Source organism: Lissotriton helveticus, chromosome 2_1, assembly GCF_964261635.1.
Source record: "Lissotriton helveticus chromosome 2_1, aLisHel1.1, whole genome shotgun sequence".
Taxonomy (NCBI): Eukaryota; Metazoa; Chordata; class Amphibia; order Caudata; family Salamandridae; genus Lissotriton; species Lissotriton helveticus.
The window spans coordinates 432,882,406-432,908,061 of NC_136059.1; the positions used below are offsets into that span (position 1 = coordinate 432,882,406).

The following is a 25,656-nucleotide window of genomic DNA, read 5'->3' on the forward strand; positions in this document are numbered from 1 at the left end:
AAGTGTGGAAGGGTATACTCAGATGTGAGTCCCTTGCTCATTGCACCATCAGGATTCAAGCAAGCCGGGCCGAAGACGGCTGCAATGCCAGAAACCGGTCCCCGGAAGCTTGTTTCCTTCCCAGTAAAGAATTGGCTTGGTAGTTTGGTCTGCCCTGTTCCCATGATGCACTGGGCCAGGGCCAGACTAATTTGCATGTAGCCAGGTTCTGAACTGGGATGGTGCAGTGAGCTAAAAAACGGTGATGGATCAATCCCTGATCTTTTGACTGGGTAGGAGTGTTCTGCTTAATTCAGATACTCTGTCCATCACCACCCCCGTTTTTGAATCGACTTGAATGAATGTATTCAAGTTGAAACTGCCGACGCCAGGGTTAGTGTACCCCATAAGTTATATGAAGAAACACTCCGAATGGAGGGGGACATAACTAGGAAAATAAAGGTACTCTTTTGGGAGAAGCTATCTAAGGGTTATAACATTCTTCTAGCTGAACAAGACTGGCCACCTGAATTTGTCAAGGAGTGCCCACATGGCGAAGAGATAATTATGCCAGCCTTCTCAAATCACATTCCAATTCATAAAAAATACACATATGCCAGAAAATGGGCTGTAGCCCAGGCTCCAGCATTATACAAAAATCACATAGGATGGGATGAGGACTCTCCTCATCATAAAATCCAGTTAAAAACTCAACCTACTGCACAAAGGCAGTATCCAGTTAAGCAAGAAGCCAAAAAACAAGTCAGGCAGATCTTAGATCAACTTGAATACCAAGGGGTGATTGAAACATGCACCTCATCTATGAACAATCCTTTGTTTCCTGTCTCCAAGCCAGGCAATACATATCGTCTAGTTTTGGACTACAGATACTTAAACTCTTATATAAATACTTATACTTAAAAAACTTTTGCAGTACAAAATGCACATAGTGCAGAACTGATGAATAATATCGTGCGGAAAAAATATAAAACCACATTAGATATTTCTAATGGTTTCTTCTGTCAAAACATTGCACCAGAAAGCAGGTACTGGACCCCTTTCTCAATAAAGGGGACACAGCGACAATTGTACCGTCTCCCCCAGGGATTCAAGAATAGTCCAGGGTTATTCTCAGCCAGAGTAACAGAGTTACTACAAACATATGATGATGAGGCATTATCTTATGTCGATGACATCTATCTTACAGACGATGATTTGGACATGCACTTGAACAGAATGAAAACCATAATACTGGGATTCGCTTCTGAAGGGTACAAATTCAATTTTAAGAAATCACGAATTGCCCACCTCAACGTCCTATTCTTAGGATACAAGTTATCAAGTGAAGGCAAAAGCCTGGCAGTCAACTTTCTAGAAAAATGTGCGCTGCTTCAACCTCCAAAAATGCTGAAAAACTTACAGTCAATTCTAGGTTTCCTGAATTGTGGTAGAACTTATGCTCTAAATTACACAGACCTCTCTACGAACTAATAAAACCTGATTTCAAATCAACTAATTAGACTCAAGAACACACAGAAATTTTGCGTTCAGTGCAAACTGACATGTTAACAAAAGCACAGTTACAAACACGCAACAACGTGTGCAATCTTGTAATCCGAATCATCCCAGGGAGATGCAGATTCACATACCTAACCTTTAATGAAGGTGAAAAGGTACCAATAGCATCCAAATCACTCCTGTACACACAAGCTGAAATGAAATGTACTTCTACAGAGAAGATTCTGACATCGGTTCAAACTGCAGTAGCAAAAGAGAGAGCTCTTGCGCAGGGTAAGCGCATAATGTTCGTTACACCTGTACCTGCCTTAGAGGCTGTGACAAAAACGAGCATTCCAAATGCTAAGGCTTTACATCCAATACAATGGATACAATGGGTTAACTCTCTTGCTGCAACAGATGTTGAATACGTTTTTGACCCATACTTGAAGACACAAGAATTTCTCCAATACGAACAAGAATGTCCTCTTCCGACTGAAATTCTGCCGCTAGAACATTACGGATGTATAATCTATACAGACAGATCAGCACAGCCCGCAATTGGGGGTAAACAAGCCTATAGTGCTGCGTGCGCCATTGTTAAATGTTGCTGGCGCAAAGGTAAATTTCGTCCTATGGTCACAAAAACTCAATCACTCGGAGACTGTACAGCTCAGCGAGCTCAACTACAAGCTTTCAAGATGGCGCTGGAAAATACCGATCGCGAATTCCCCACAGTTATAGTGTGCGATTTGTATTACTGCGTCCATTCTTACAATGAATATCTGCAGAACTGGGTTCAAAACGGTTTCAAAGACGCAAAAGGTGGCACAATTAAGCATAAAATGCTCTGGGAACAAGTAGTTCTATTACAGAAAGAACTACAAAAGACTCACATGATTCATACACTTGAGTCATCAGCGTGACGGCGTTCACGTTGCAGGGAATTCATTGGCTGATGACGAAGGCAGCTGTGCAAACGGCTTCCGTAGCTGCAATCACTCGTTCAAAAACAAAAATAGACAGCGAAATAATGCAAGATGTCACCGCTTCAGTAAAAGACAGTGGTAAAACACTCCCGAAAGGCCTTCCAGTAAAGTACTCTGGAGCCCTGTGCATATGCAGAGCTTCATCATGTTCAGCAAACCATGTATCAATGTCTCACCCATCACATATCCAGGCACCAGGTCTTTGGAAATGTGGACCCTTTTACCTCCTCTAGGCACTTCTGTAGTGCTGCCATCATCTTCACTGGACTCTGCAAGCTTCTTTACCTGCAAATCCAGTTCTTTCTGATTCACTTCATGAGCCACAAGGGCCTTTTTCTCTTAGTAGATGAACGTCTTCTCCGTCAGGAACCTGGCGGAACCTACTTCCTACCTGATCCCCGGTTTTTCCTCTGCAGCAGCCAGTTTCAAAATGGCCAGCTGTAGTTTGAGCTCACTTTCAGCCCTTCTGTCCGCTTGGTCCTCAGGGGTCAGGTTGCGGGAGCATATACTACTTCTTGCTCTGTATCCAGCAGGGGACCATACTCATGAGAATTTTAAATAAATACATTTTGATGTCATATTATAGTAAGGTATTTTTTACTTTACACAAATCACTGAGTGGCACGGCACTAGTACTGGATCCAACAGCTGAACACCAATGTAAGAAATGTGGTAAGTAGTTGAGAGTTGTGAGAGCCCCATTCAAATATCAAACACAATCTTTGTCAGAGTGAACCACAAAAGTTACTAAATAAAGCTATGCCTAACCATCTAGTAACTTGGCAGAAAATCAGGCAAGCTTAACTGAGAGGCAATATGTAAAGTATTCATGCAGCACTCGCGCAGTCATAAAGCAAAAGCACAACACATACAGTAAATTATAATAAACAAAATGACACCAAGTAGAAGCGGAGTTATGAATTTTTATAGTTTCAGGTGAAAATAGTCCCAAGCAAAACAAATGGTCAGTCACAGTTATCTGGTCACACTGGAGCTGGTTAAAGTCAAAGGTTTAGGCTGACCACAATGGAACTTGATTAAGATACAGGGACCAGATTTGTCCCAGTTGACTGTTTAGCTTCTACCTAGTCCAGTTCCATGCAAGGAGCCTCGGCTGAGCTTTACATTGGTGGGGGCTGTTAGGACATTGTTTTCGGCACAAAGAGCTTGTCACCGGTTAGAGTTTGACCGTAAGAAAATCATTGTTGACACGAAGAGCAGTTTGCCGGTCAGAGCTTCACATTGACAAGAGATGCAGTTGGTTGTGGCTGATGGAAAGAGTTTAGAAAATCTGGATTTTCACTTGGAGTCCAGTTCTTTCAGTTTTGAGGTAGGAGGAGTACACTCTGACACCTGCCAGTAGTCTGAGACCTCAGGAGGTACCTATTGGTGGTCAGGACTCACTCCAGCAGAAGCCAGCAGCAGGATCCAGGCAAGTCCAGTTGGTCCTGATCATCATGAAGCTTGTTGTGTCCCTGTATCTCAAAAAGGAAGTCAGCCAACTGCTCCTTGGAGACACTTCTGGTATGATGTGTTCAAGGCAAGTATTCCAACTTTTAGCATTTCATTTACAGGCCATGAGAAAAGCAAAAGTCTAGGGGAATACCACAAAACCGTTACGACACCTTGTGCAGTTATTATAGAATTAGAGCTGGCTTTGTGCTCACCACCTTACAATTTAATGGTTTTCTTGTCTATCTCAGTTCCCTGCTCCTGATTCGATGGCTTTCCTCCCTATTTTTGCTTGCTTTTGTTCTGCTCAAGGAGCACTTTGGTCAATTGATGGGATGAGTTGTTTCTTTTCACTGTTGTTGGCTTGATTAAAATTTCTTTTTTCAGCATTTCAGAGATTGCATTGCTTTTCTTGTAATCTCCCATCTTGCTCCACCTTACATTCCTGCCTTCATGAACTCTCCTCCTGCTCGCTCCATTTGTTTCCTGGTCCCCTATCCAACTCTCTGGGGCATATTTACTAGGATGTGGTGGAGTGCTGCGTTAGCCACCTTAGCTTAACGCCACGCTTCACCACTTCCAAAATGAAGAGCTGCCCATATTTACAACGATACTGTGCTGCCCAGCATTTCCCGCTGCGCTGGAACTAATTTTAGGTGCCCAGCCCCAACTCAGACACCCTTGCACGGTAGTGCAAGGGTGCCTGCATTGTAGGGGAAGATTACATATGTGCAGGAAGTTGTGTCTTCCTGCACATAATCTGAAATGGTATTTTGAAACTTCTATGTGTGCTACTTAAAGCAGCACACATAGAAATTGCAAAACTTCTTTTTTTATTGATTGTTTATGTGCAGGAAGGGTCACCTTCCTGCACATAAAACATGTTTCCATATGTGCTGCACAACGCAGCATACATAGAAACAGCAAAAACGAGGAGAAATTAAACATTTCTCCTCATTGCGCCTGTTTAAAACAAGGTTTTCCCTGGTCTTAATTTTGGCGCTACCCCATATTTACGCTGCGCTTGTAAATATGGGGCAATGTCAAAATCAATGGGTGTTGTGGTGGATCGCCCACCACAACACCCATTGCCCTCCCCTTTCACGGTAAGTATAGTGTGAAAGGGTGCCTTATTTACAATGTAGTGTTAAGCCATGTTAAGTGGCTTACCGCTGTATGGTAATCTCCTATGTAGTGGGTTTTATCGGAACAATTTGTAATGTACTGAGAATGTTGGTTCAGCTGTGTTCTATGAAACAGCAGTTGCTGTGGGGCACAGGTTGGAGGTTACTGATGGACGAAGATGTACTGGGAATTAAGGAAGGTGGGAAGATATGGTCTAACTGTAAAGAGAGAAAAATGCCAGTTACGGAAGGAGAAGGTGTCTAATCGAGATCTCTGCAGAAGGCATTAAACCTAAAAAAGTATTGTGATACACCACAGCCTGAGGACAAGGAACAATTGGAGTCTTTCTTAGTGCTTACTGCATACTGTTCCAAATTTGTTTCCAACTTTGCTGATGTGGTTGAATCTATGAGGATTTTACTAAAAAAAAGGGGAGGAGTATGTGTGAGGAACAAATTGTGATGCTGCATTTGCTACAATCAAACTGTCTCTTGCCACTGCACCTACACTGGGGCATTTCGAAGTTACAAAAAAACCTACTGTGACAACTGATGCCAGTAATGTGGGTTTAGGCGCTGTTGTGACACAGAAAGTGCATTATGAGGAGAAGATTATTGGTTTTGCCTCACAAAGGTTGCAAGGAGCTGATTTGTCTTATTCAGCCATCGAGAAGGAGGCACTGGCTTGCTGTTGGGGCTTGAACCATTTTATATACTATCTTAGTGGTTTGTCCTTTACACTTAAGACCGATCACAAGCCATTGTTATATTTATTTAAGTGTGGTAGAGGTCTTGAATAATTCCCCGCATTTCCATGTGGTTGCTATCTGTAACTGACTTCAATTTTGGTGTGGAATTTGTCAGAGGAAACACAAATGTGGTGGCTGATTGTTTGTCTCGTTTGCCTGTGACTGAAGAAGAATATGTGTTATTCTTGGACAATTTTGTCAGTCCTGTTGCTGAGGAGTTAGCTTTGGGAAAAGATGAGTGGTATGATGCCATTCTGAATGATGATGATGATGAGTACAAGCAATTGAAGGTTCTGATTAGCAATTGATTGCAGGAGTTGAATTCTCTTGATGAGTCCTTAAAGCAATATCTTGTGGTCAGAGATGAATTGAGTGTTCATGGGGATAAGGTTTTGCGATGTAGCCGCTTTGTGCCTCCAAGGATGTTGAGGAGTAGAATTATGAAGATTGTTCATGAAGGCCATTTGGGAAGGAGTTTAACAAAGAAAAGGTTGAAGCAAATTTTTTAGTTGCCAAATATGAACAAGGAGGTTGAGAGAGTGGTCAGGGATTGTATTGCTTGTAGCAATTGGCGATAAGTGCAAAGTGGTTAGGCAACCACCGTTGGAATGTATAGAACTTCGTACTCGTCCATGGGAAAGATTGACTTTGGATTTTGTCGGTCCTTTGGATAAGTTGGGCATAAGAGACAGGTTTTTGTCAGTTCTTGTGGATTACCATAGCAAGTGGTTTGTGGTCAAGTCTATGAAAGAAATCATGAGTAAGGGTGTGGTGGAAATGTATGAGGGAGTTTTCTTGGAACAAGGTGCAAGTTTATGATAACAGTGTGCAACTTGTTTCTACGGTCATGACAAGCTTCCTTGAGAGTCTTGGCATTAAACCTGATAGAGTGGCATTGTTTAGGCCACAGGCCAATGGATTAGTGGAGATGGTCAATAGAATCATCATGGAGAACATCCAGTTGTCTTTGGCCAATGGTCTTGCATGGAAGAATGACTTGGAAAAGATGATCTGGGCTCATAGTTACACCACATTCTGTGACGGGCGTGTCTCCATTTGTGGCTCTCAAGGCTAGGGAACCTGCAACGAAGGAATCACCTGTGTGGTTGTGTTAAAATAATCAAGTGTTGTTGAATCGTGATTGTATGTCTGCAAAGGCAACGGAGTCCCAGATGTGAAATAAGATGGTTTATGATAACAGGAAAGGAGTGAAGGACTTGGATTTGAGTTGTAGTGACTGGGTGGTGATAAGGAAGTCAGGTCTCCTGAAGAAAGGGGAAAGTAAGTTTTCTTAACTTCAAAAGCTGGTTAAGGTAAAAACCTCTGTTGTTCAATTGAGTGATGGAAGGATTTTGAGTAAAGGGAGCTTATGTAAGGTCAGATGTCCTAGCTATCCTGCCCATGCTTTCCATTCATGATCTTGTTATTCATTTTGTATGTATATGATTCACTTGTATTGCCTGTGTTTGAATTTGCGTTTTCTCTATTGTATTTCTTGTTGTTATGATAATAATCCACATTTATCGGGAAGATTAAGCAAGCTATTGCCCATAGTCATATGGTGCTGGGCTAATTTGCTGCCGGCGATCGAACTGTGATCTCCAGATTTCAGCGTCAGTCACCCTGGCCACAGCGCCACACCTCTCCCTCTGATAAGGGGAATATATATGGTAATCTCCTATGTAGTGGGTTTTACCTGGACAATTTGTGATGTAATGAGAATGTTGGTTCAGCTGTGTTCTATGAAACAGCAGTTGCTGTAGGACAGTAGCTGGAGGTTATTGATTGAAGAAGATGTACTGGAAATAAAGGAACTACAAAACCATCTTTCATGTCAGTGTAATTACTACACCATGACTTGTAAATAAGGCGAAGCCCCTATCATCACCTCAACGTCAGAAAAAGTAAGTTGTGGTGGAGATAGGGGCTTGTAACAATGCTCTTCTGTTTTTAAAATGTATTGTTTTTTAAATGTAATGTCTTTTTTTCCATAAGGCCTTTGCACTCTATATGTTTCTTTCCACTGCCTCATGCAAGTCTGCTGCTTTGCATTACACTGCCGCTCAAACCGCTTCTGTTTAAAAAAAAAAGTGCTAGTGGTCTCCCAGCTTACTGTTTTATTGCTCCTACACACTTTATTCTTTCTTTTTAGTTTTGCGTTCTAAAACAGCTATCAGCCATGTTTGAATGATAAATTAAAAAAAAGAAATGTATGCAGGTGTAAGCACACGCACTGAGGCCATCGTGAACCACTACATTTTTTTTTCAAAAGAACTATAGATGGCAGAAAGATAGCAGCTGTGCATACTCATGCCATAGTGGCCATTTTGAAGGAAGCGCAAAAGAAACCACAGACAAGCATTTGCAAAACACCTTTTAATCGTTAGACCTATTAGCTTTGTTAATGACTGTCTTCTATGTAGTGAATCTGTAGTAGCACTCAGGGGCATATTCAGTCCCTAGAGAATACCAGTAGTATGAGTTGCTCATTTATACCTTCAAAATATATAAAAAATCAATACATTTCCCTCCATTATTTTTAGACCGTTATTTTCTAATATGTGGATATTTTAGGTCTCGTGATGTTGCTGAAGTTATTGTGAAAATAAATTTCATTCCAAATTCGATCACCATCGAAAAGAAAAACTGCAAAATGGAGAACAAAGACACGGTGTGCATCAACACCACAGTTTGCTTTGAAGTCAATCTCAAATCGAAGGAAAACAAGAATGAATTGTTTGGTAAGAACATTTGACTTAAAATTCACATTATGAGCATCCTTTAAGTTTTACACCTCTTTTGTGTTGGTTGTTTAATAATAGGTTTTACTATTCTCATTAATCAGATATGCAATACAGATTGACACTGGACTCAGACAGACTATTGTCTCGCAGCTTTTTCAAAGACTCCCAGGAAAGAAAAATTCAAAAGAATATCACTGTCGGAGGAATGACCTGTGTTAAACATGACTTCTACATGTTGGCAAGTAAATCATTTGCAAAAGCTACGGAAGATTTGCTCATTTGTGGATATGTTGAATGATTTGTATGCACAACAGAGAAAGGGGACCACAGAACACCTCTTATTGAAATACAATTTAGAATTTAAATTGTTAAACAGTCTTTGCTGTTGTCTTTACTAAATCCTTTGTTGGGTGACTGTTAACAAGGATTTAACCTTTACACTTGAGCTTTGTATAAATAAATGGACGTTCATATATTTTATGCCACTTAGATGATATATGAAAACATATTTGCCACCGAAAGCAAAGTTGCATAAAAATAAAAAAGCATTAATAATGAACGAACTAGAAGCATATACCAAAAAAAGCCTAGCAGTTGCATATCACGCATCTTAAAAAGTGTTGTAGTAACATATGAATCTTAGGGACAAGAACTTATTTGATGCCTAGGATATAAATACCAAGGCTACTTCCAAAGTGAGGTAATGGTGAGGTGCACAGTAGCCTATAGTTCTATTTATCGTATCAAAAGTGCTCAGACTGGAAAACCAATTCAACAATGTGGCAGGTAATTTGCTTCTGATCTGTTAACAGGCAGGCAGTGGCTTAGTTGGTACTCGGTTACTGAAGTTTGTATTGATTATTTTTTAGTTGAGTATTTCAATGAGAAGTAGTGTGAAGCGATTATATGAAACTATTCATAGGAACAAAAATAATTTGATGCTAACAGAAGGGACTGTTATGGTAGTGAAATAAACATTAACAAGTGACAATAGTAGTTGCAACCAATATTATTATATATTAAAGTGGAAGTATTGTTTATAGTATTCTCTGTGCATGGGACGTCAACTAGAACTGCCAGTGGATTTAAGAGAACTCTTTAACTTAAAGGAGGTAGTGATGTATGGCTCCTTTGATGGTGCTCAATGTTGTGTCTGATTGTAAGACGGGGGGAAATTGCTTAGAAGACACCAAGGCCCCCACTATGAGTGGCCAACAGTGGTGTTCCCTGGATGAGGGTGAAGATTTAGGGTGTATCATTCTGGGCTGTTCTCAGTTTCCTGGTGTCCCTCGGACAGGTATTATCCGGTCTGTAATGTTCTGACCCAATAATTCCAAGCACGAAGGCACAGGGCCAGATGTTGAAGTGAAGCTGTGGGGGCAGCAGGCAGCTGCTGCTCCGAGCCATGACCAGGGCATTAAAGGTAGAATGATGGGAGCAGCGAACGTACCCCACTCACCTGCTCTTCACTCACACGCCACGCCCCCATCAGCACTCACGTCACGGACCGGCAAACAGCCATTGCATATGCTACATGCAAGGATTGTTCTATTTGTAATCAGCCAGTTAAAATAATATACAATTGTTCTGTCGTATATACTTATCTATCAACAGTTCATCCTTGTTAAAATGTGCATTACTAGACTGTTCTAATGTAGCCCATGCTATTACTTTGGATACATCCACAGCAGTCATGGAGGGATTCCTCTCTATTCAAACTACACAGACTTCTGATTTGTGTATTTTAGGGGTTCATGTCTGTATTGTTGAAGAGGATATCCTTCTCCTGCAGAATTTCCTCAGTCACCTAAAGTATTTTCTTAAACTTACCAACCTCTTTTTAACTATAAGGAGGTAGCCTTGATTGTGGACTGTGGTTATGGACTAATTCTATTCCTTTTGGTATGAACACTGCCAGGGTTGAAACCTATCCTGCATCAGTTACTTCTTCAGTATTGCACTGGCCTTATTGACATTTTATAAGTTCAATGTGTTCAGTGGGCCTACTGCAAGAGCTGCTTGATCAGCAGGCTCCTGCTGTAAGTCATCTTGCCAATGGCAACAAACTTTGAACTCTGCTGATAATTTGATGTCCAAACCTCATCTTAAATTGCACTGAAATTAGTTTATTCAGTCAAGAATGTAAGAATCTTTTCTCTGTGGTGCTCCTAATATTTTTTCATTTGGAGTAGAAGCTGTTATGGATTGCTTATTCCATCTGGATGAACTTGAATAACCATACTATGTTCATGCAAGCTAATTGCACTCATTTCTGCTTCAGTAGTTCAGGAGGGACATCATTGAGGCAGACTTTTTTACTCCGGGCCATTTCTTGTCTTGTACGGAGAAGATTTATAGAACCTGCCAGTATTTAGTTTGTGGTAACTGTGAGTGCCGCTTGAATAATAATCATTGACATAGCCAGTAGGTCTCGCCTTTCGAACCTTATAAGTGTTGAGCCATGCAGCATATTATCCTGGGTGCTCTGCCACCAGGGATTGAAGAGCTATACAATTACTATACAGTCGGCTATGCAGTGTGATTCAGGAATATATGCTTGCCTCAGGAAACATTTATGGACACATTCCAAGGCTTTTTAATACACAGACAGAAAGACAAGTTTCTCGATGCAAGTCAACAGTACTATATCATCACTAGAGTATTGAACATCCTATGGAGAAAAGCAGTGAAGTACTTTCCAATTGTGGAGACGTCACATCCCACCTCCCCCAGGCCTCTATTCACCAGGCGCCCTTCTCCAGAGTTTTCCATTCAAAACACTGGTTGCAACATCCATTTACCAGCAGGTCCCTGGCGTCGCCTCATGTCCTAGCCCCCTGAGTATAGTAGCACTGGACATAGCAACAACAACTAAATGCTCCCATTTGTCAGATAGAGGGAAATAATGAATAAACAGTGATGACGTCAGCATCACATAATCTCCACGCAACCAACAAAAAATAATAACCTGACCTTGTGTAATGTAACTGTCACTTTTGTAAAGCGCTCCAATACCTTTGGGTCAGTTGAGTTTGTGCCCCATAAAAATTCCCCCCAAAATGTATCTGACATTGTGTAATGTAATTAGCGCACATGTAAAGCACTCCAACACCTTGAGGTGACTCAATTTCATATTGTGTAAACAAGCGTCAGAGAAAATGTGACAGGAGTTGCCCAAGCTTTGCCCTTAACTGTGCTGCAAGGTTGGGCTGCTGAAGATCCAGTGACCAGGGCTCACTAAAGCAACAGACAGCAACGTGGGATAGGTGTGGTAGATATCCTTACACTTTGAAGTCAGAGAAAATTTGAGAGACGATTCAGAAAGTAGCATCTGAAGTGTCTGAAATTTCATTTTGGTATTTAAACAGGACAGGTAGATTAAGTGTCAGGAGCCGAAGCTGAACCACCGAATGCAGGCAAACAGTAACACGCGCAGGAATCAAAGAAAAGAATAGTCCCACAAATTAACATATAAACATAGAAATGTAATGTTATCAGTAATGGGGCAGTGTGCTGTGGGAGGAAACCAAACACAAAAAGGAGTTACAAAGAGGAAGAACTAACCCCTAGCAAGCAAGCATTGTGGAATGGCAATCGAGGAGACGAATGAAAAGGCAATGGGAAGGCTGTATGCTCACAGAGTAAATATAGCTTATCTCGAAAAGTCAGCGCATGTGCTGCCTGGGCTCAACCTAAAAAGCAGAAACAATGAGAGTGAAACAGACGCACATAGACTTTGCTTGGATTATTCTGTCATTTTCGTGGTAAAAGGTACAAACATCAGCACTGTGTAAATACAATTTGTGCTGCATCATTTTTGCATCTGATTTTTTACATAACTCCAAGGTCATGTGCGCAAATAGGACTTATTATTCCAAACTGTGACTAAACCATTCTTTGTGAAAGAATTGTAATTATAATTTGTATGGTCAACACCGCACAAATCAAATTTAGGGCCACGTGTACACAGGTTTTTTTCCAGTCGCAAATGGTCTGATTCACATAATTGGTCCGTTTGTGACAGGAAAAATGCATTTTCCTAAGTACCAAACCTATTTTGCACTTCAGTACTCTATTATCGAATTGCAAATGGGGTTAGCGATTCGGTAGCAGGAAGGGGAATGGTAAGGACATCCCTTCCTAATAGAGACACACAGTGCTATGTACAAATGTTTTGTGACTGAAATGCAGTTGCAAAACATTCACATTTTACCGCCTTCTTCGAGTAGGTGGTAACCCATTCACAAACAGGAAGGGGACCCAGGGGACCCCTTTCCCTTAGTGAATGCATGTGAAAATATTTTTTCAGAGATAGTCCCACTCTTAAAAAATTAAACTGTAAGGAAACAGGCTGCATTTAAAGATAAAATCATTGCTTTATTTAAAAGCAGATTCCGACATGGTGGTCTGCGGTATCCAGCAGGCCACCATCAATGTGTTTTTAGTGATTCCCAAGGGGTCATAAATTGCGACCAACTTCATGAATATTAATGAGGTAGGTCAATTGCGACCAAATGAGGAATCGCTAAATGTGTCAAAGACACATTAGTACGTAGGTGTTTGCGATTTCCTAATAACAAATTGCAAAAATTCACTATAAGGAAATCGCAAAAGGAAACCTATGTACATGTGGCCCCTAGTTAGGTCAAACTGAAGAACATTACATGAGTACAATGGCTGCTAATTCTTGTACATGTGGAATTTTCTGCAGGATGCACCAATCCCACAAGCTATTCCCGAATTTCCATTTTTGGTGTGAAAACCTGGAGTTAGAGTTGTATATATACCAAACATGGCAAATACCTCTTGTCCCGGTTGGTGGTATTTACTGAGTGTGCTCTTAATCTAGACCTCAATGATTATTTTAAGATAGTTTACAATGCAGTTAAACTTTCTCTTCCTTTACCAAAGTTTGTGCCACCACTAATACAAAGCAACACCACTTAGCACTAACCATGTGAGCCTCTCCAGTGGAAACTAAGTAGACACAATCTTTTAAGTGGTATTGTGTCACATGAACACCAGCGCAAAAAGCAAACGTGTGTCTAAAAACCTACAGATGTAAAACTTTAACATATTATTATGCCCTTATGAGCTCTATTTACCAGCACCATCTCAAAATAAACTAATATCCTAACATTTTCTGTTCATTTGATTATGGTTCCCACCTGTGAAAATATTGTTATATTCTAGTTGCTGTAACCTTATTTTAATTACGTTACTGTAACTTTGCAAGTTGTCGTTGTCCTATCTAATTCTATTTGTCTATTTGACAGTGTCACTGAAAAGTGTTTGGATGAATGTATGAAATTGTTAAAGCTATATAAACCTTTATATAAATGAATAAAGTATTTCGATATTAGCAAATGTCTTTATTAAGTTACACCCAAAAAATGAAAATTGGGCTGGCTTTGATTTGAAATACAAATAATTGCCTTCAGAAAGATTTCACTGGTGATAAAAAAAAATCACACTTTTTATCTGCATCTAGGAAAAGCCTGATTTTCTGGATTCTGTCAAGGTTTCACTGGAATTTAATTTTTCTGATCCAGAGAAGGGACCCGTTCTTGATAGTGAAATCCCGAACTCAATTCATGAATATGTAAGTGACTTAACTTTTTCATAATTTGTGAAGTTCTGATTTCTGCAGATTTCCACCTTTGCACCAATACAAAGATAGGCAGTAGTGCAATGTCTGTGCTGCGCGCCAGCAGGCACTGCAGATTGTTATAAAGTAAATAGTATTTTAATGCACCAGAGGTTGTAACATTATCAAGTGCACTGTCTTAGCACAGAGCCGAGAGCCTGTTTCTTGCGTCTAATCCTTCTTAAATCAAACATAGGTGCACAGACTAGGTTTGTGAATGAGGAAGATAGTAGTGACTGCTGTGATGTTTATATGCACTTCTATAGTATGTGTGGGATCAAACATGAATCCGAGATTTCTCACTCACGGTTGTTTCTCAGTAAGCAAAGTTCAGAGCCAGCCGGATACCATGCAGACTTTATTCTGCCTAAATACTGCTGCCCTTGCCAATGTCCTCATCCATTAATCCTTCATGTAGAAGAGAGTTAACATTGACAAAGGTGAAAAAACTTGTTTTATTACTACGAAGGATGTTCTAGAGAGCAGCATAGAGACTAATGTTTGGGGACCCTTCACATTTCCTTGGATCTCTTATGACCATGATTGGGTCTGCAGCAAACTTAAGTTCAGGCTTGTGCAGCCTTTATACCCGTGAGCTGTCACACAACAGCAAATATGACAGACACAATGTGTATAAGTATCTGATTTAATTGGCCCCATACTGCTAAACAGAAATTGGGGCAGGTGCTGAGGAATAGGTAGCAAGGCTTTTCAGGGGACCTTTCCTCGCTTGTTTGTTTATATATGATTATACACATACCACTTGCGTTTAGTGAAGTTTGAAGGACTCTGGGGCCAATTTGGGGTAAACTTCCATAATATTCCCACAGAAAAGATGGATGAAGGGGCAGTGGTCAGATTTTCTTTAAAAGCAAACACATTCTGGAATCTATTTTGGGAGCATCGATTATGGCTAAAAGGGAATAAAGGTAATTGTAGCCATGATCGATGCTGTTTAGTTTCGAAAACCAAAATATCCGTTTTCAAGAAGGGTCCTATTTTAGTTTTGCCATATGTTAATTCTGCATCGAGTTACTTCACTGAAACAGAACCTCACTAACACAGAACGTCTTACGATATCAGCTCGGTTAAGATGACTTCACCTTTCAAAATTTGTATTCCCTTTCGTTCTTATAGATATATCAGTTAATTAATAAACAGTAATTTCCTTGGTGTAGTGTTTTGCTGTTTTCCCTTTGATTTGTGACCCTGACACCGTGTAACAGCTGAATACATCAATGTCGCAGACATTTAATCTTCAGCAGTTCGGTTCGCCTTTCTAACATTTTTTGTGTTTAGAAGCAAGTATATGTTTTGTATCTGATATGCAATTCATGTACTCTGAAGTCCTTGTGTATTGTAACTGGTTCTACTGTAAAGCGCACTCACACCTTCGGGTAAAGTATGCGCTATATAAAAATGCATAGATAAAAAGTCAAGTCTTCAGGCATTAGAAATCTTGCTTCCACCCATGGGAATATTGAAGCCTGAAAGATATATCTTGCTTGGAAGGTGAAAGTTAATTATTCTCAGCTTATCTCCAGTCAACAGGTTAAACTACCTGTGAATCTAACAATTCATTTTGTCTACTAGTAATGCTGTGGTCGTTTCCGTAGGTTGATCAAATTATGGGGCATATTAGCAAGTAAAGGCGATAATTATCGCCCGTGCCAAGTATCAGGAGTTTTGTTATCGCTTCCTTTCCCCGATAATTTAGTCTCCTTACCGACGTATTATCAAGACATCTGTAAGAGGCGATAGTGTCAGGGAAAGGGCGCGATAACTCGCGCTAACACGCAATAGGAATTCATGCGATAGCATGGATCAGCGCGTTAGCGGTGCGTTAGTGGCGATAGTATTGCAGCTAACATGCCTATTGACCCATTGAACACCCTGTAAGACCCGATCTGTGGCACAAGATCACTGGCACAATTAGTCTTGCACTCTGCAGCAGTAACTCATTGTGAGGACCAGTTATGTGATGGGGTGACGTGTTTGTTATAGTGCACCCTACCCTTACAACACCACGCCACCTTCTTGTACATGAGCAGCAGAAATAGGCTGGCTTACATGCACCTACATGCTTAGAGGCTATTAATGCTCTACCTTTTTGGTGTCTGTGGCTCCTCAGATGGAGATCAGGCCTAGTGTCCTTTAAATACCCCCATGTATAACCATGTTTAGTAAGGTTTTTATCAGGTGTTAAAAACCTGCGATCTTTGAGATTAGCGCAACGTTTTTATCACAGCACAACTTTGGTAATACAGCGAAGTGGTGTTAGCGAGTTTTAACTGTACAATTTGATTAGAAACGCCTACCTTGCATGTCATTAGCGATAAATATCGCTGACATGCAAGGTGATACGCTTGAAAGCTTGCGTTAACGCATGTTAGCGTAGGCTTGCTAATAGGGCGATAAAAATATTGCCGCTTTATCTGCAAAAAGTGCCGCAAAAGCGGTGATATTGCCCTTGATAATCTGCCCCTATGTTGGTCAGAAAAACATATTTGCCCCCAGTAAACCTCAAAGGTGATGGGATAAGCCATGGCTCAGGAAGCCTGCAAGATGCTGACTGGCAAATCTGACAAAAAGAGCAAATGAAAAGGCCTGCTTGTACGAGGACTATAATACTGTTTTCCAAATTAGTTTTCCGATTTATTTGCACAATTGAAACTGATTATTTTATGATTACACAATGCAATGGATTTTTATAACATGATAATCAATGAATATATTTACAGGATACGCAATATTTTGCAGTATAGAACAGCACATGCCCCTAGAGACTCACAATCATAGCAACTCTATGTTACAACTCGGAAAATATAGGCAAAGCAAAGCATAAAATATAGAGATGTGATCTGGGCAACACGTTTCCAGTCCTAGGCAAAGCAAGACTACAACTCCCAGAACACAGTAGGTTGAATGTAAAGTCAGGACTGAAAGTTCTGAAGAACTGAGGGAGTGACAGCCCTACGCACTTGCCCTGGTTAAACATGTTCACTATTTCCAGTTCCTAAAAGGCTGTCCACGATTCCACAACTGTTTGGGTTTGGCACTGCTGATCAACACCCTGGTCAACATTATGAGTGCATCTGGAATTCTGAACAAGTCATTTTTCACCCAGAATTACGAATACTGGAGTCTCTGGTAATTCTGGGACCCAATTTTTAGGGGGTCATAAAATCTGGTACAGGAAATGGGGAGTTACTGGGGAAATAAATGATCCTCCACTGATATCAGAGCGTGCCTGGCTACCCTCTCATGTAATTAGTGCGCTATACGAATAAATATAACTAACATTCCTCACTTTAAGGTAGTTTACCATCCGGACATTTCAGCTGCTTTCTGGTGCTCATATGTTCTGGGTGAATATACCTGTGATGTCCTTTTTCTAAACAGCACAGAATCCCAATTTCTCAGAAAATATCAGGGACATATTTATAAGCCACTATTGCCACCACAATGTCAATTTTCTCAACATTGTGGTGGTGATAGGGGCTTTGCCTTATTCACAAGGCGTCAGTAAGAAAGACACTTAACGCTGCTTAACGTCGCCTTCTGTATAACTAATACCACTACTGGGTTTGGGTTCCCAACAGTAAGCCAAGCCACTGACCTATATTTAACAACACAAATGCCAATACTGTTCCTTTATTTATAATCAGATCAATGCAGCCATATTGAAACTCAAAACAACATGTGCTAAAGACTGCTAGTTCTGTCTGAATCAATCTGTTTTATTATTTTCTGTCAACAGAAGAAAAAAAAATAATTTAGAAAAACATTTACATTTTTACATCATATTTGCAACACAAATATCACATTAAAACATCCACATGTACAAATTCCTAGTTTCCCCATACACACTCTCAATCTCTCATGATATACAGTCACTCCTCTCAATCACCTATTTTAAACACTCGAACACTCATACATTCCATTCACGACTAGCATTATCTATTTACAATATAATTGCCATTAAATCTTTTTAGAACAAAGCCATAGAAAAACAAACATCAGCATTTCATTAATTAAGCAAAATTCAACTTTGGTTTAAATATTCTTATGGCAAGAAATAATGGTCTACGCGTTTTGAACTCTTGTTGGATGTAGAGTTCTGTTCAGGACCAAAAAGCTGTCGGGAAGAAACAAAGAAGATTTTTTCTAACTCTTATTTTTCAACAAAAGAGCTTCTCACCACCTCATGTCTCTTACTCAATTCTTACCTTCTCGTGATAAACGCTCAAATCAAACTGACGTTGGAAAACTGTGTCAAAAAACAAACCACAACTTATTACTACTGGGCAAGGGAAAACATAGTTTTCTCATAAGCTATCGCATCTACTGTATACACCAACATCACTTACATCAGTTGATTCAACCAACGTCCTCTTCAGACTCTTCTCCTTTGCCTGCTGCGCCTAAATAATATACCAGCACTCATGAGTAATTTCGTTGATCATGAACCTACATGTGTGTTTGCAGCAGGTGGTTTAACTTACTTTTATCTGTTAAATGCGTGCCTCGCAGGTCTTTTCTTTCCTTATGTTCAGTTTGGAGTGGGCCACTTTTGGGGAAATCTGTGATTGAACTGAAAGCTCAGCGTTAGCTGATCATGTATTCTGAAGATGTGCGAAACCGGAAAACCGGTCCTTTTACTTAAATTACCTGAGAACGAGTTCGAGGGGCACCGGCAGTCTGTTACAGTGTTCAGCGCGTCTCAATCATTCAATGCGGCCAGGGTGCGTAAGTTTCTTGTATGTACTTCCTGGTGCCGGGGACTCTGGGAGTTGTAGCTGTGGGCTCGCGGCTTCGTTACTGTCCCATATATACACAATATACAAACTGAAAAGAGTACGTCCATTTGTAATTGGCAACGCTCGCACTTTTATTAAACAGTAATGTCTTTGTAGATGTCGCGCTTCATCTAAAACGGTTGTTTGTCCCCACGCAATAATGTGGAAAAATACCTTCACTGGACGCATCACGACAAAAATCATTATGAGAATGAACCACTTTTTCTGCGGCTCGCGCTGTGATCCAAAATAAAGTTATATTTCCTTCATTAATGGCGGGTCTCACAGATGGCTTTCTTAGGTAGTTTTTTTGGACAATGGTCACACAACTTTATTGATCTTTGGGGGTGGACAACCTACAAATACATGAAACCTTAACTTGATCTCTTATTGCTGGATGAAGTCTGTACTTGTGTATTCATGGTTATATGTGCTCAGGGCAAGCTGAGATAGTTTGGGTGCACTACTGAGTGTCTTTATTGCTGAAATAGAGGATCGAATCTTGATGACTCTTACGGGGCAGCAGAGGATTCAGTCTGAATGAATCATGATCAGTTCAACTGGTGCTGTGCTCAGGACAGATTGCAAGTCGCTAACGGACCTTGCTCGATATGGAGGTTTAACTCAATCTATAAATTTCAGACAGTTCATTAAGACCATCAACGGCAGTGTTAAACTTCACAATGAGCATTGCTTCTCTCCTGGACAATTTCACGTCTAGATCTCCACCTCTTATATCCTTTTCCCCTTTGGAGATGATTATCCATGTCAGTTCTTTGTCCGTATGGTTCTTAAGCCGCCAATGGTTAACCAGCGGTGCCGTTTGGATGTCCGCATGGATTCTCGATTTATGTTTTGAAATCCGAGTTCTTATTTCTTGATTGGTTTTCCCTAAATACAACATGTTGCAGGGACATTTGATTCCTTAGACTACGTATCGTGATTTACAGTTCGTAAAAGTCTCGTGTTTCCAGTAGATGTTATTATGTTCAAAAGACTTCCTTCCTTTGTAGATGCGCAGCATATACAGGTACCACACTTGTGGTGCCCTTGGATAGGGGGTACCCCTACAAAAGATCTCACTGAGACTAGACTCTTTGGGGGTAGTGCTGCCCGCACTACTTGATTAGCAATGAGGCTATCTTTTTTGAAGGCGAACAAAGGTACTTTGTTCAATGTTGTATTTAGATATTTTACCAGGTGCAAATTTTGAATTATCACTTTCTTCAGCAAATTAGAGTTCGGGCAGAATGTAGAGACACATACAATTCTGTCCATCTCATTTCTTGATCTTTTTTCTAGAAGGCATTCCCTTGGTGTCCACCAAACGTGCTTCATGGCCCTTTTAAGTAATTTATTCGGATAACCCCGTTCTTGTAGGTTTTCTGTCAATTTAATTGCGTGTAATTGATATTCATCTTTAAAATGGCAATTTCGTTTTATTCGGAGATATTGTCCGTATGGCAAATTCTCTCTTAGATTCCTGAGGTGGTTGCTCGAGAAATGAAGCGCCTTATTTCGATCAGTTTGTTTTTTGAAGAGGGTTGTTACCAGCCCTCCTTCTGCTGGATAGACCTCCACGTCCAGAAAAGGCATTCTTGTCTTTGAATGGTTCATACTGAACTTGATTTCCTGAGTTTGGTTGTTTAGCCATCCATGGAATTTAATCAAATCCTCTTCATTGCCGGTCCACACCATGAAAACGTTGCCGATGTAACGACTCCAATTCCCAATGAATTCAACAAATGGGTTATTCCCATAGATGTACATCTCTTCATACTTAGCCATAAACAATACGGCTAACTCTGGAGCAAAGGGACAGCCCATGGAAACTCCTCTTATTTGGAAATAAAAGTCACCATTGAAGTTGAAATAGTTTTTCCTTAAAGCAAAGTTTGCTAGTTTCATGATAAAATCAGTGGGCACCATTTGCGGTCTTTCACAGGTTTCAAGGAAAGACTCAATCACGTGTAGCCCTTCATCCTGAGGGATCTAGGTGTACAGTGACACCACATCAAGTGTCACAAGGAAGTGAATGTTCTCCTCAAATTCTACTGTGGCCACCCTGTTGATAAAATCCGTTGTGTCTCTCAAAAAAGACTTCACTTTGGGTAAAAAAGGTTTCAGAAAAAAGTCCACAAATTTGTAGATTGGCTCCATAAATGACTCGCAACCCTAGACTATGGCCTACCAGGTGGTGTAGTCTCATTCTTATGTACTTTGGGAAGTACATAGAATATAGAGGTGCTTGGGCTCTTGATCTTCAAATATTCAAATTCCTTTTTCCCAATGAATCCTTGAATTTGTCCTTCTTCCAAAATTGAATACAGCTGATTTTTTTAACTCTATTGTGGGGTCTTTATTGATTCTTTTATAACATTCCATGTCATTGAGTCGTCTCATGACTTCAGAGGTGTACTTAGACGTGTCCCAAATCACAATTGAACTGCCTTTATCGGCCTGTTTAATTATCACAGATGTATCTTTCTTGAGGTTGTTCAGAGCTTCAATTTCTAATTTGGTCGTATTGTGTTTAATCCATCTTTTTTTTCTTTTCCATTTCCGTTATAGCTGACAAAATCGTTCTTTCAAAGGTGAGTACTTCCTTTGGAACTTTATTAGTTGGTGGACAGAAGGCCGATTTGTTCCTTAGGCCCGTTGTCTCCACAGTTAATTCGAAAGGATTGTCTGCAAAGAAAGTTTTAAGCCTTATCTTGCGACAAAATTCTATTGCCTCTATTTTTAATTTGACAAAATCTATGTTTCTTGAAGGTACAAATGAGAGACCTTTTTGTAATATACTTTCCTCTTCCTTTGTTACGATCTTATTTGAGAGGTTGTATATTAGAGACACTGTCAATTTTTGTAATTGTGTCTGCGGGTGGACATTTCCCGCGGTTGTTGGTTGAACCTTACCCGTCCTCGTGATCTTTGCAGGCCTCGTCCTAAAAAAGGAACCTGCTGTTGTTGGTAGGATTCTCTTTTGTTTGTATTTCTCCGTAACTCAGTGTTTTCGCCCTCACTGCTGCTTGTAGAAGAGGAGGTGTGCAAAAATGTTATAAAGTTATTTGAAGATCTACCTTGAAAATCTTGGCGATGTTTCCTTGACTCTGGTCTGGAATAGAAATCCAACTGTAAGCATGGATAGACTTTCTCGAGGTTGAAGTTCTTTTCTATCTTTTTCAAATTGATTTCCTTTTTGGTTAATACTATAGTCTTTGAATTCTGCTATTTCTTCAGCAACCTTTTCTAACAAGACCTTGGAATCGGTTATCTGTTGATTTGTTGAAATTGCAATTTCAAGACTCGCGTTTTCCTCAAGTTGTTTTTTTGATATTCTTTGTGCAGTGTCCACTGTCAGGACCATTAGGTCTCTGCTGCACTTAGTCTCTATGTAGCTGTATCCTTTTTTGTGCACTGGATCTTCAGTGAATATTACTGGCACATTTTTTATTTGGAGGCCTCCTGGTATTGTACCTGCTCTAAGATGTTGCAGTAAAAAATGTCCTTGAAGATCTGTCCTTATTTGTTTTTTCTTTAATCTTACTTGTTTATCCAGTTGCGTCCAGTGAAGGTATTTTTCCACATTATTGCGCGGGGACAAACAACACTTTTAGATGAAGCGCGACATCTACAAAGACATTACTGTTTAATAAAAGCGCGAGCGTTGCCAATTACAAATGGACGTACTCTTTTCAGTATGTATTTTGTGTATATATGGGACAGTAACGAAGTCGCGAGCCCACAACTACAACTCCCAGAGTCCCCGGCACCAGGAAGTACATACAAGAAACTGACGCGCCCTGGTCGCATTGAATGATTGAGACGCGGAGAACGCGCTGAACGCTGTAACAGACTGCCGTTGCCCCTCAAACTCGTTCTCAGGTAATTCAAGTAAAAGGACCGGTTTTCCCGGTTTCGCACATCTTCAGAATACATGATCAGCTAACGCTGAGCTTTCCGTTCGATCACAGGTTTCCCGAAAAGTGGCCCACTCCAAACTGAACATAAGGAAAGAAAAGACCTGCGAGGCACACATTTAACAGATACAAGTAAGTTAAACCACCCGCTGCAAACACACATGTAGGTTCATGATCAACAAAATTACTCATGAGTGCTGGTATATTATTTAGGCGCAGCAGGCAAAGGAGAAGAGTCTGAAGAGGACGTTGGTTGAATCAACTGATGTAAGTGATGTTGGTGTATACAGTAGATGAGATAGCTTATGAGACAACTATGTTTTCCCTTGCCCAGTAGTCATAAGTTGTGGTTTGTTTTTTGACACAGTTTTCCAACGTCGGTTTGATTTGAGCGTTTATCAAGAGAAGGTAAGAATTGAGTAAGAGACATGAGGTAGTGAGCAGCTCTTTTGTTGAAGAATAAGAGTTAGAAAAAAATCTTCTTTGTTTCTTCCCCACAGCTTTTTGGTCCTGAAGAGAACTCTACATCCGACAAGAGTTCGAAACGCGTAGACCATTGTTTCTTGCCATAAGAATATTTAAACCAAAGTTGAATTTTGCTTAAATAATAAAATGCTGATATTTGTTTTTCTATGGCTTTGTTCTAAAAAGATTTAATGGCAATTATATTGTAAATAGATAATGCTAGTTGTGAATGGAATGTATTAGTGTTCGAGTGTTTAAAATAGGTGATTGAGAGGAGTGACTGTATATCATGAGAGATTGAGAGTGTGTATGGGGCAACTAGGAATTTGTGCAAGGGTGCCTGCGTTGGCGCTACACTGCTAAGTGTAGCGCCATTGCAGGGGAAAATGCAAGCTGCACTATATTGTTGTAAATATGGTGCAGCCTTACGTTTCAGAAGTGGAGGAGTGAGGCGTTAGGCCATGACGGCTAACGCCTCACTCCGCCACTTCATTGTACACATCCCCCTAGGTCTCACTCTTGCATCGCATCACAGGCCCCACAAGGGAGCTAGAGAGGAGACAAGGGAGCAATCGCCCATGAAGGATGTCTGGTTTACCTCAGTAGCTTCACTTTGCTGGCTTTGCCGCACGCCAACTGGTCTCTTTAGGCGGAAGCACCAGTTGCTGATTTGAACGCGTGCTTAGAGAAACCATGCCAGAGGTCTTGATTATGAGTGCCTGTTCTGAAAATTCTGAGTCATTCTTCTTTTCTTGCAGACATATTTTTCACACTCTGTCTATATTGGGCAATTTAGGGACTGGGTTTCAAATATATATAACTTAGTAGCTTTGCTTGTGTGCTGTAGGTCATGTTACATAATTATCATATTTTTCGTTCCTATACAGTACTAAACGTATAGCTACATTATATGTTTTCCTTTAATCACAGTAGAGGACTTTTTTGGGATATTTCCTGTACTTACATTTCCAACCTCCCCCAAAATGACAATTGCCCATTTGTGAAAATGGGCATCTGTGTGTGCAGGTAGCAGAAGGCTCACCTCTTTCAGATGCACCTTAGCTGGAAGGTGTTCTGTGTATTCTGCCTTCCTTCACCTTTCTGTCCCACCGTTATCAGGACATTCAGTTTCTTGTTTTCTGCCTGCGTAGGTCTAATCAGAATTTTACTTGGACCACAGTTAAAGATTGCTTTGTTATGAATATTCGGATAATGCCCAACTGTTTTCACAGTTTGTGAAGTAATGTGAAAATTTGCATGTTCATTTGTCAACATCCCTGCAAAGACACCACCAAAGTATGTTTTTATAATCTTTCAGATTCCTTTCACAAAAGATTGTGGAGCCAAGAAGAAATGCATCACTGATTTGGTACTGGAAGCACATACAAGTATTACAGCTAGCAGGTAACATTTCAGTCTACCGTTAGGGACGTTGTAAACAAATACTTATAGTGATTAGGGGCACATTTACAATATTTTGGTGTTCTAGCTGCCCTACTTCAAAAGAAAAGAGCAAGAATGTGCCGTATCTGCAAGATATGGTGCATTCCTGCCCTTCTGCCAGCGCAGTTGCACAAACTGCAGCCAAGTGTCAACGCAGGCACTCTTGCACAAGGTGTCTGTGTTGTTGCCATGATTGTTTTTGGGCATGAAGGGACATCTTCCTGCACAAAAACAATCACAGGAGCTGTTTTCCTTGTTCTGTGCGTTCTGCATAATACAGAACACATGAAATTATTTAAAAACGGAGAGAAATATAAACATTTCTCCTCGTTACGCTTTGGTGACTTTTGTGACGCTCTGGAGGCGTAGTGTGCCAGCCCATATTTACAAGGCCGCGTAAAGTCACCATGCATGCCTTTTCATGACCTTGTAAATATGAAGTAAGGCAATGCCTCACTCTGCATGGAAGGGGCGTTCCATGGGTGTTGCGGTGTTCCCAAGCAACACCTGTGGTTTTTGACACTGCCCCAGATTTACAACATGGCGTAAATTGCAGCAGTGCCAAAACGAATGCCTTCCCAAAGCAGGCGTAACGAGGAGAAATGTTTGCATTTCCTCTTGTTTTCATCTCTTTCCATGTGTCCTGCAGCACACATAGAACGAGGAAAATGCTTCATTTGATTGTTTTTGTGCAGGAAGGGGTTCCTTCCTGCCCAAAAACAATCATGCCAGCAACAAAGACACCCTTGCACCCTTGTCTGTGTTGGCGCTCACCTGCAGTTTGTGTGCCAGCATTGGCAAAAAGGAAAGGAATGTGCTGCATCTTGTAGATATGGCACATTCCTGCC

At 40.6% G+C, this 25,656-nt stretch overlaps 1 protein-coding gene across 1 annotated transcript in view; it reads left to right on the top strand.

Annotated features, from left to right (window-relative positions):
- The window catches only part of ITGA1 (integrin subunit alpha 1), a 1,037,437-nt gene that overhangs the window by 726,413 nt on the left and 285,368 nt on the right, over positions 1–25,656 (top strand). The window contains exons 16-19 of the mRNA XM_078675060.1: positions 8,365–8,531; positions 8,636–8,772; positions 14,026–14,136; positions 24,684–24,769. Coding sequence (XP_078531186.1) covers positions 8,365–8,531; positions 8,636–8,772; positions 14,026–14,136; positions 24,684–24,769 — 501 coding nt within the window. The remainder of the gene's footprint in view (positions 1–8,364; positions 8,532–8,635; positions 8,773–14,025; positions 14,137–24,683; positions 24,770–25,656) is intronic.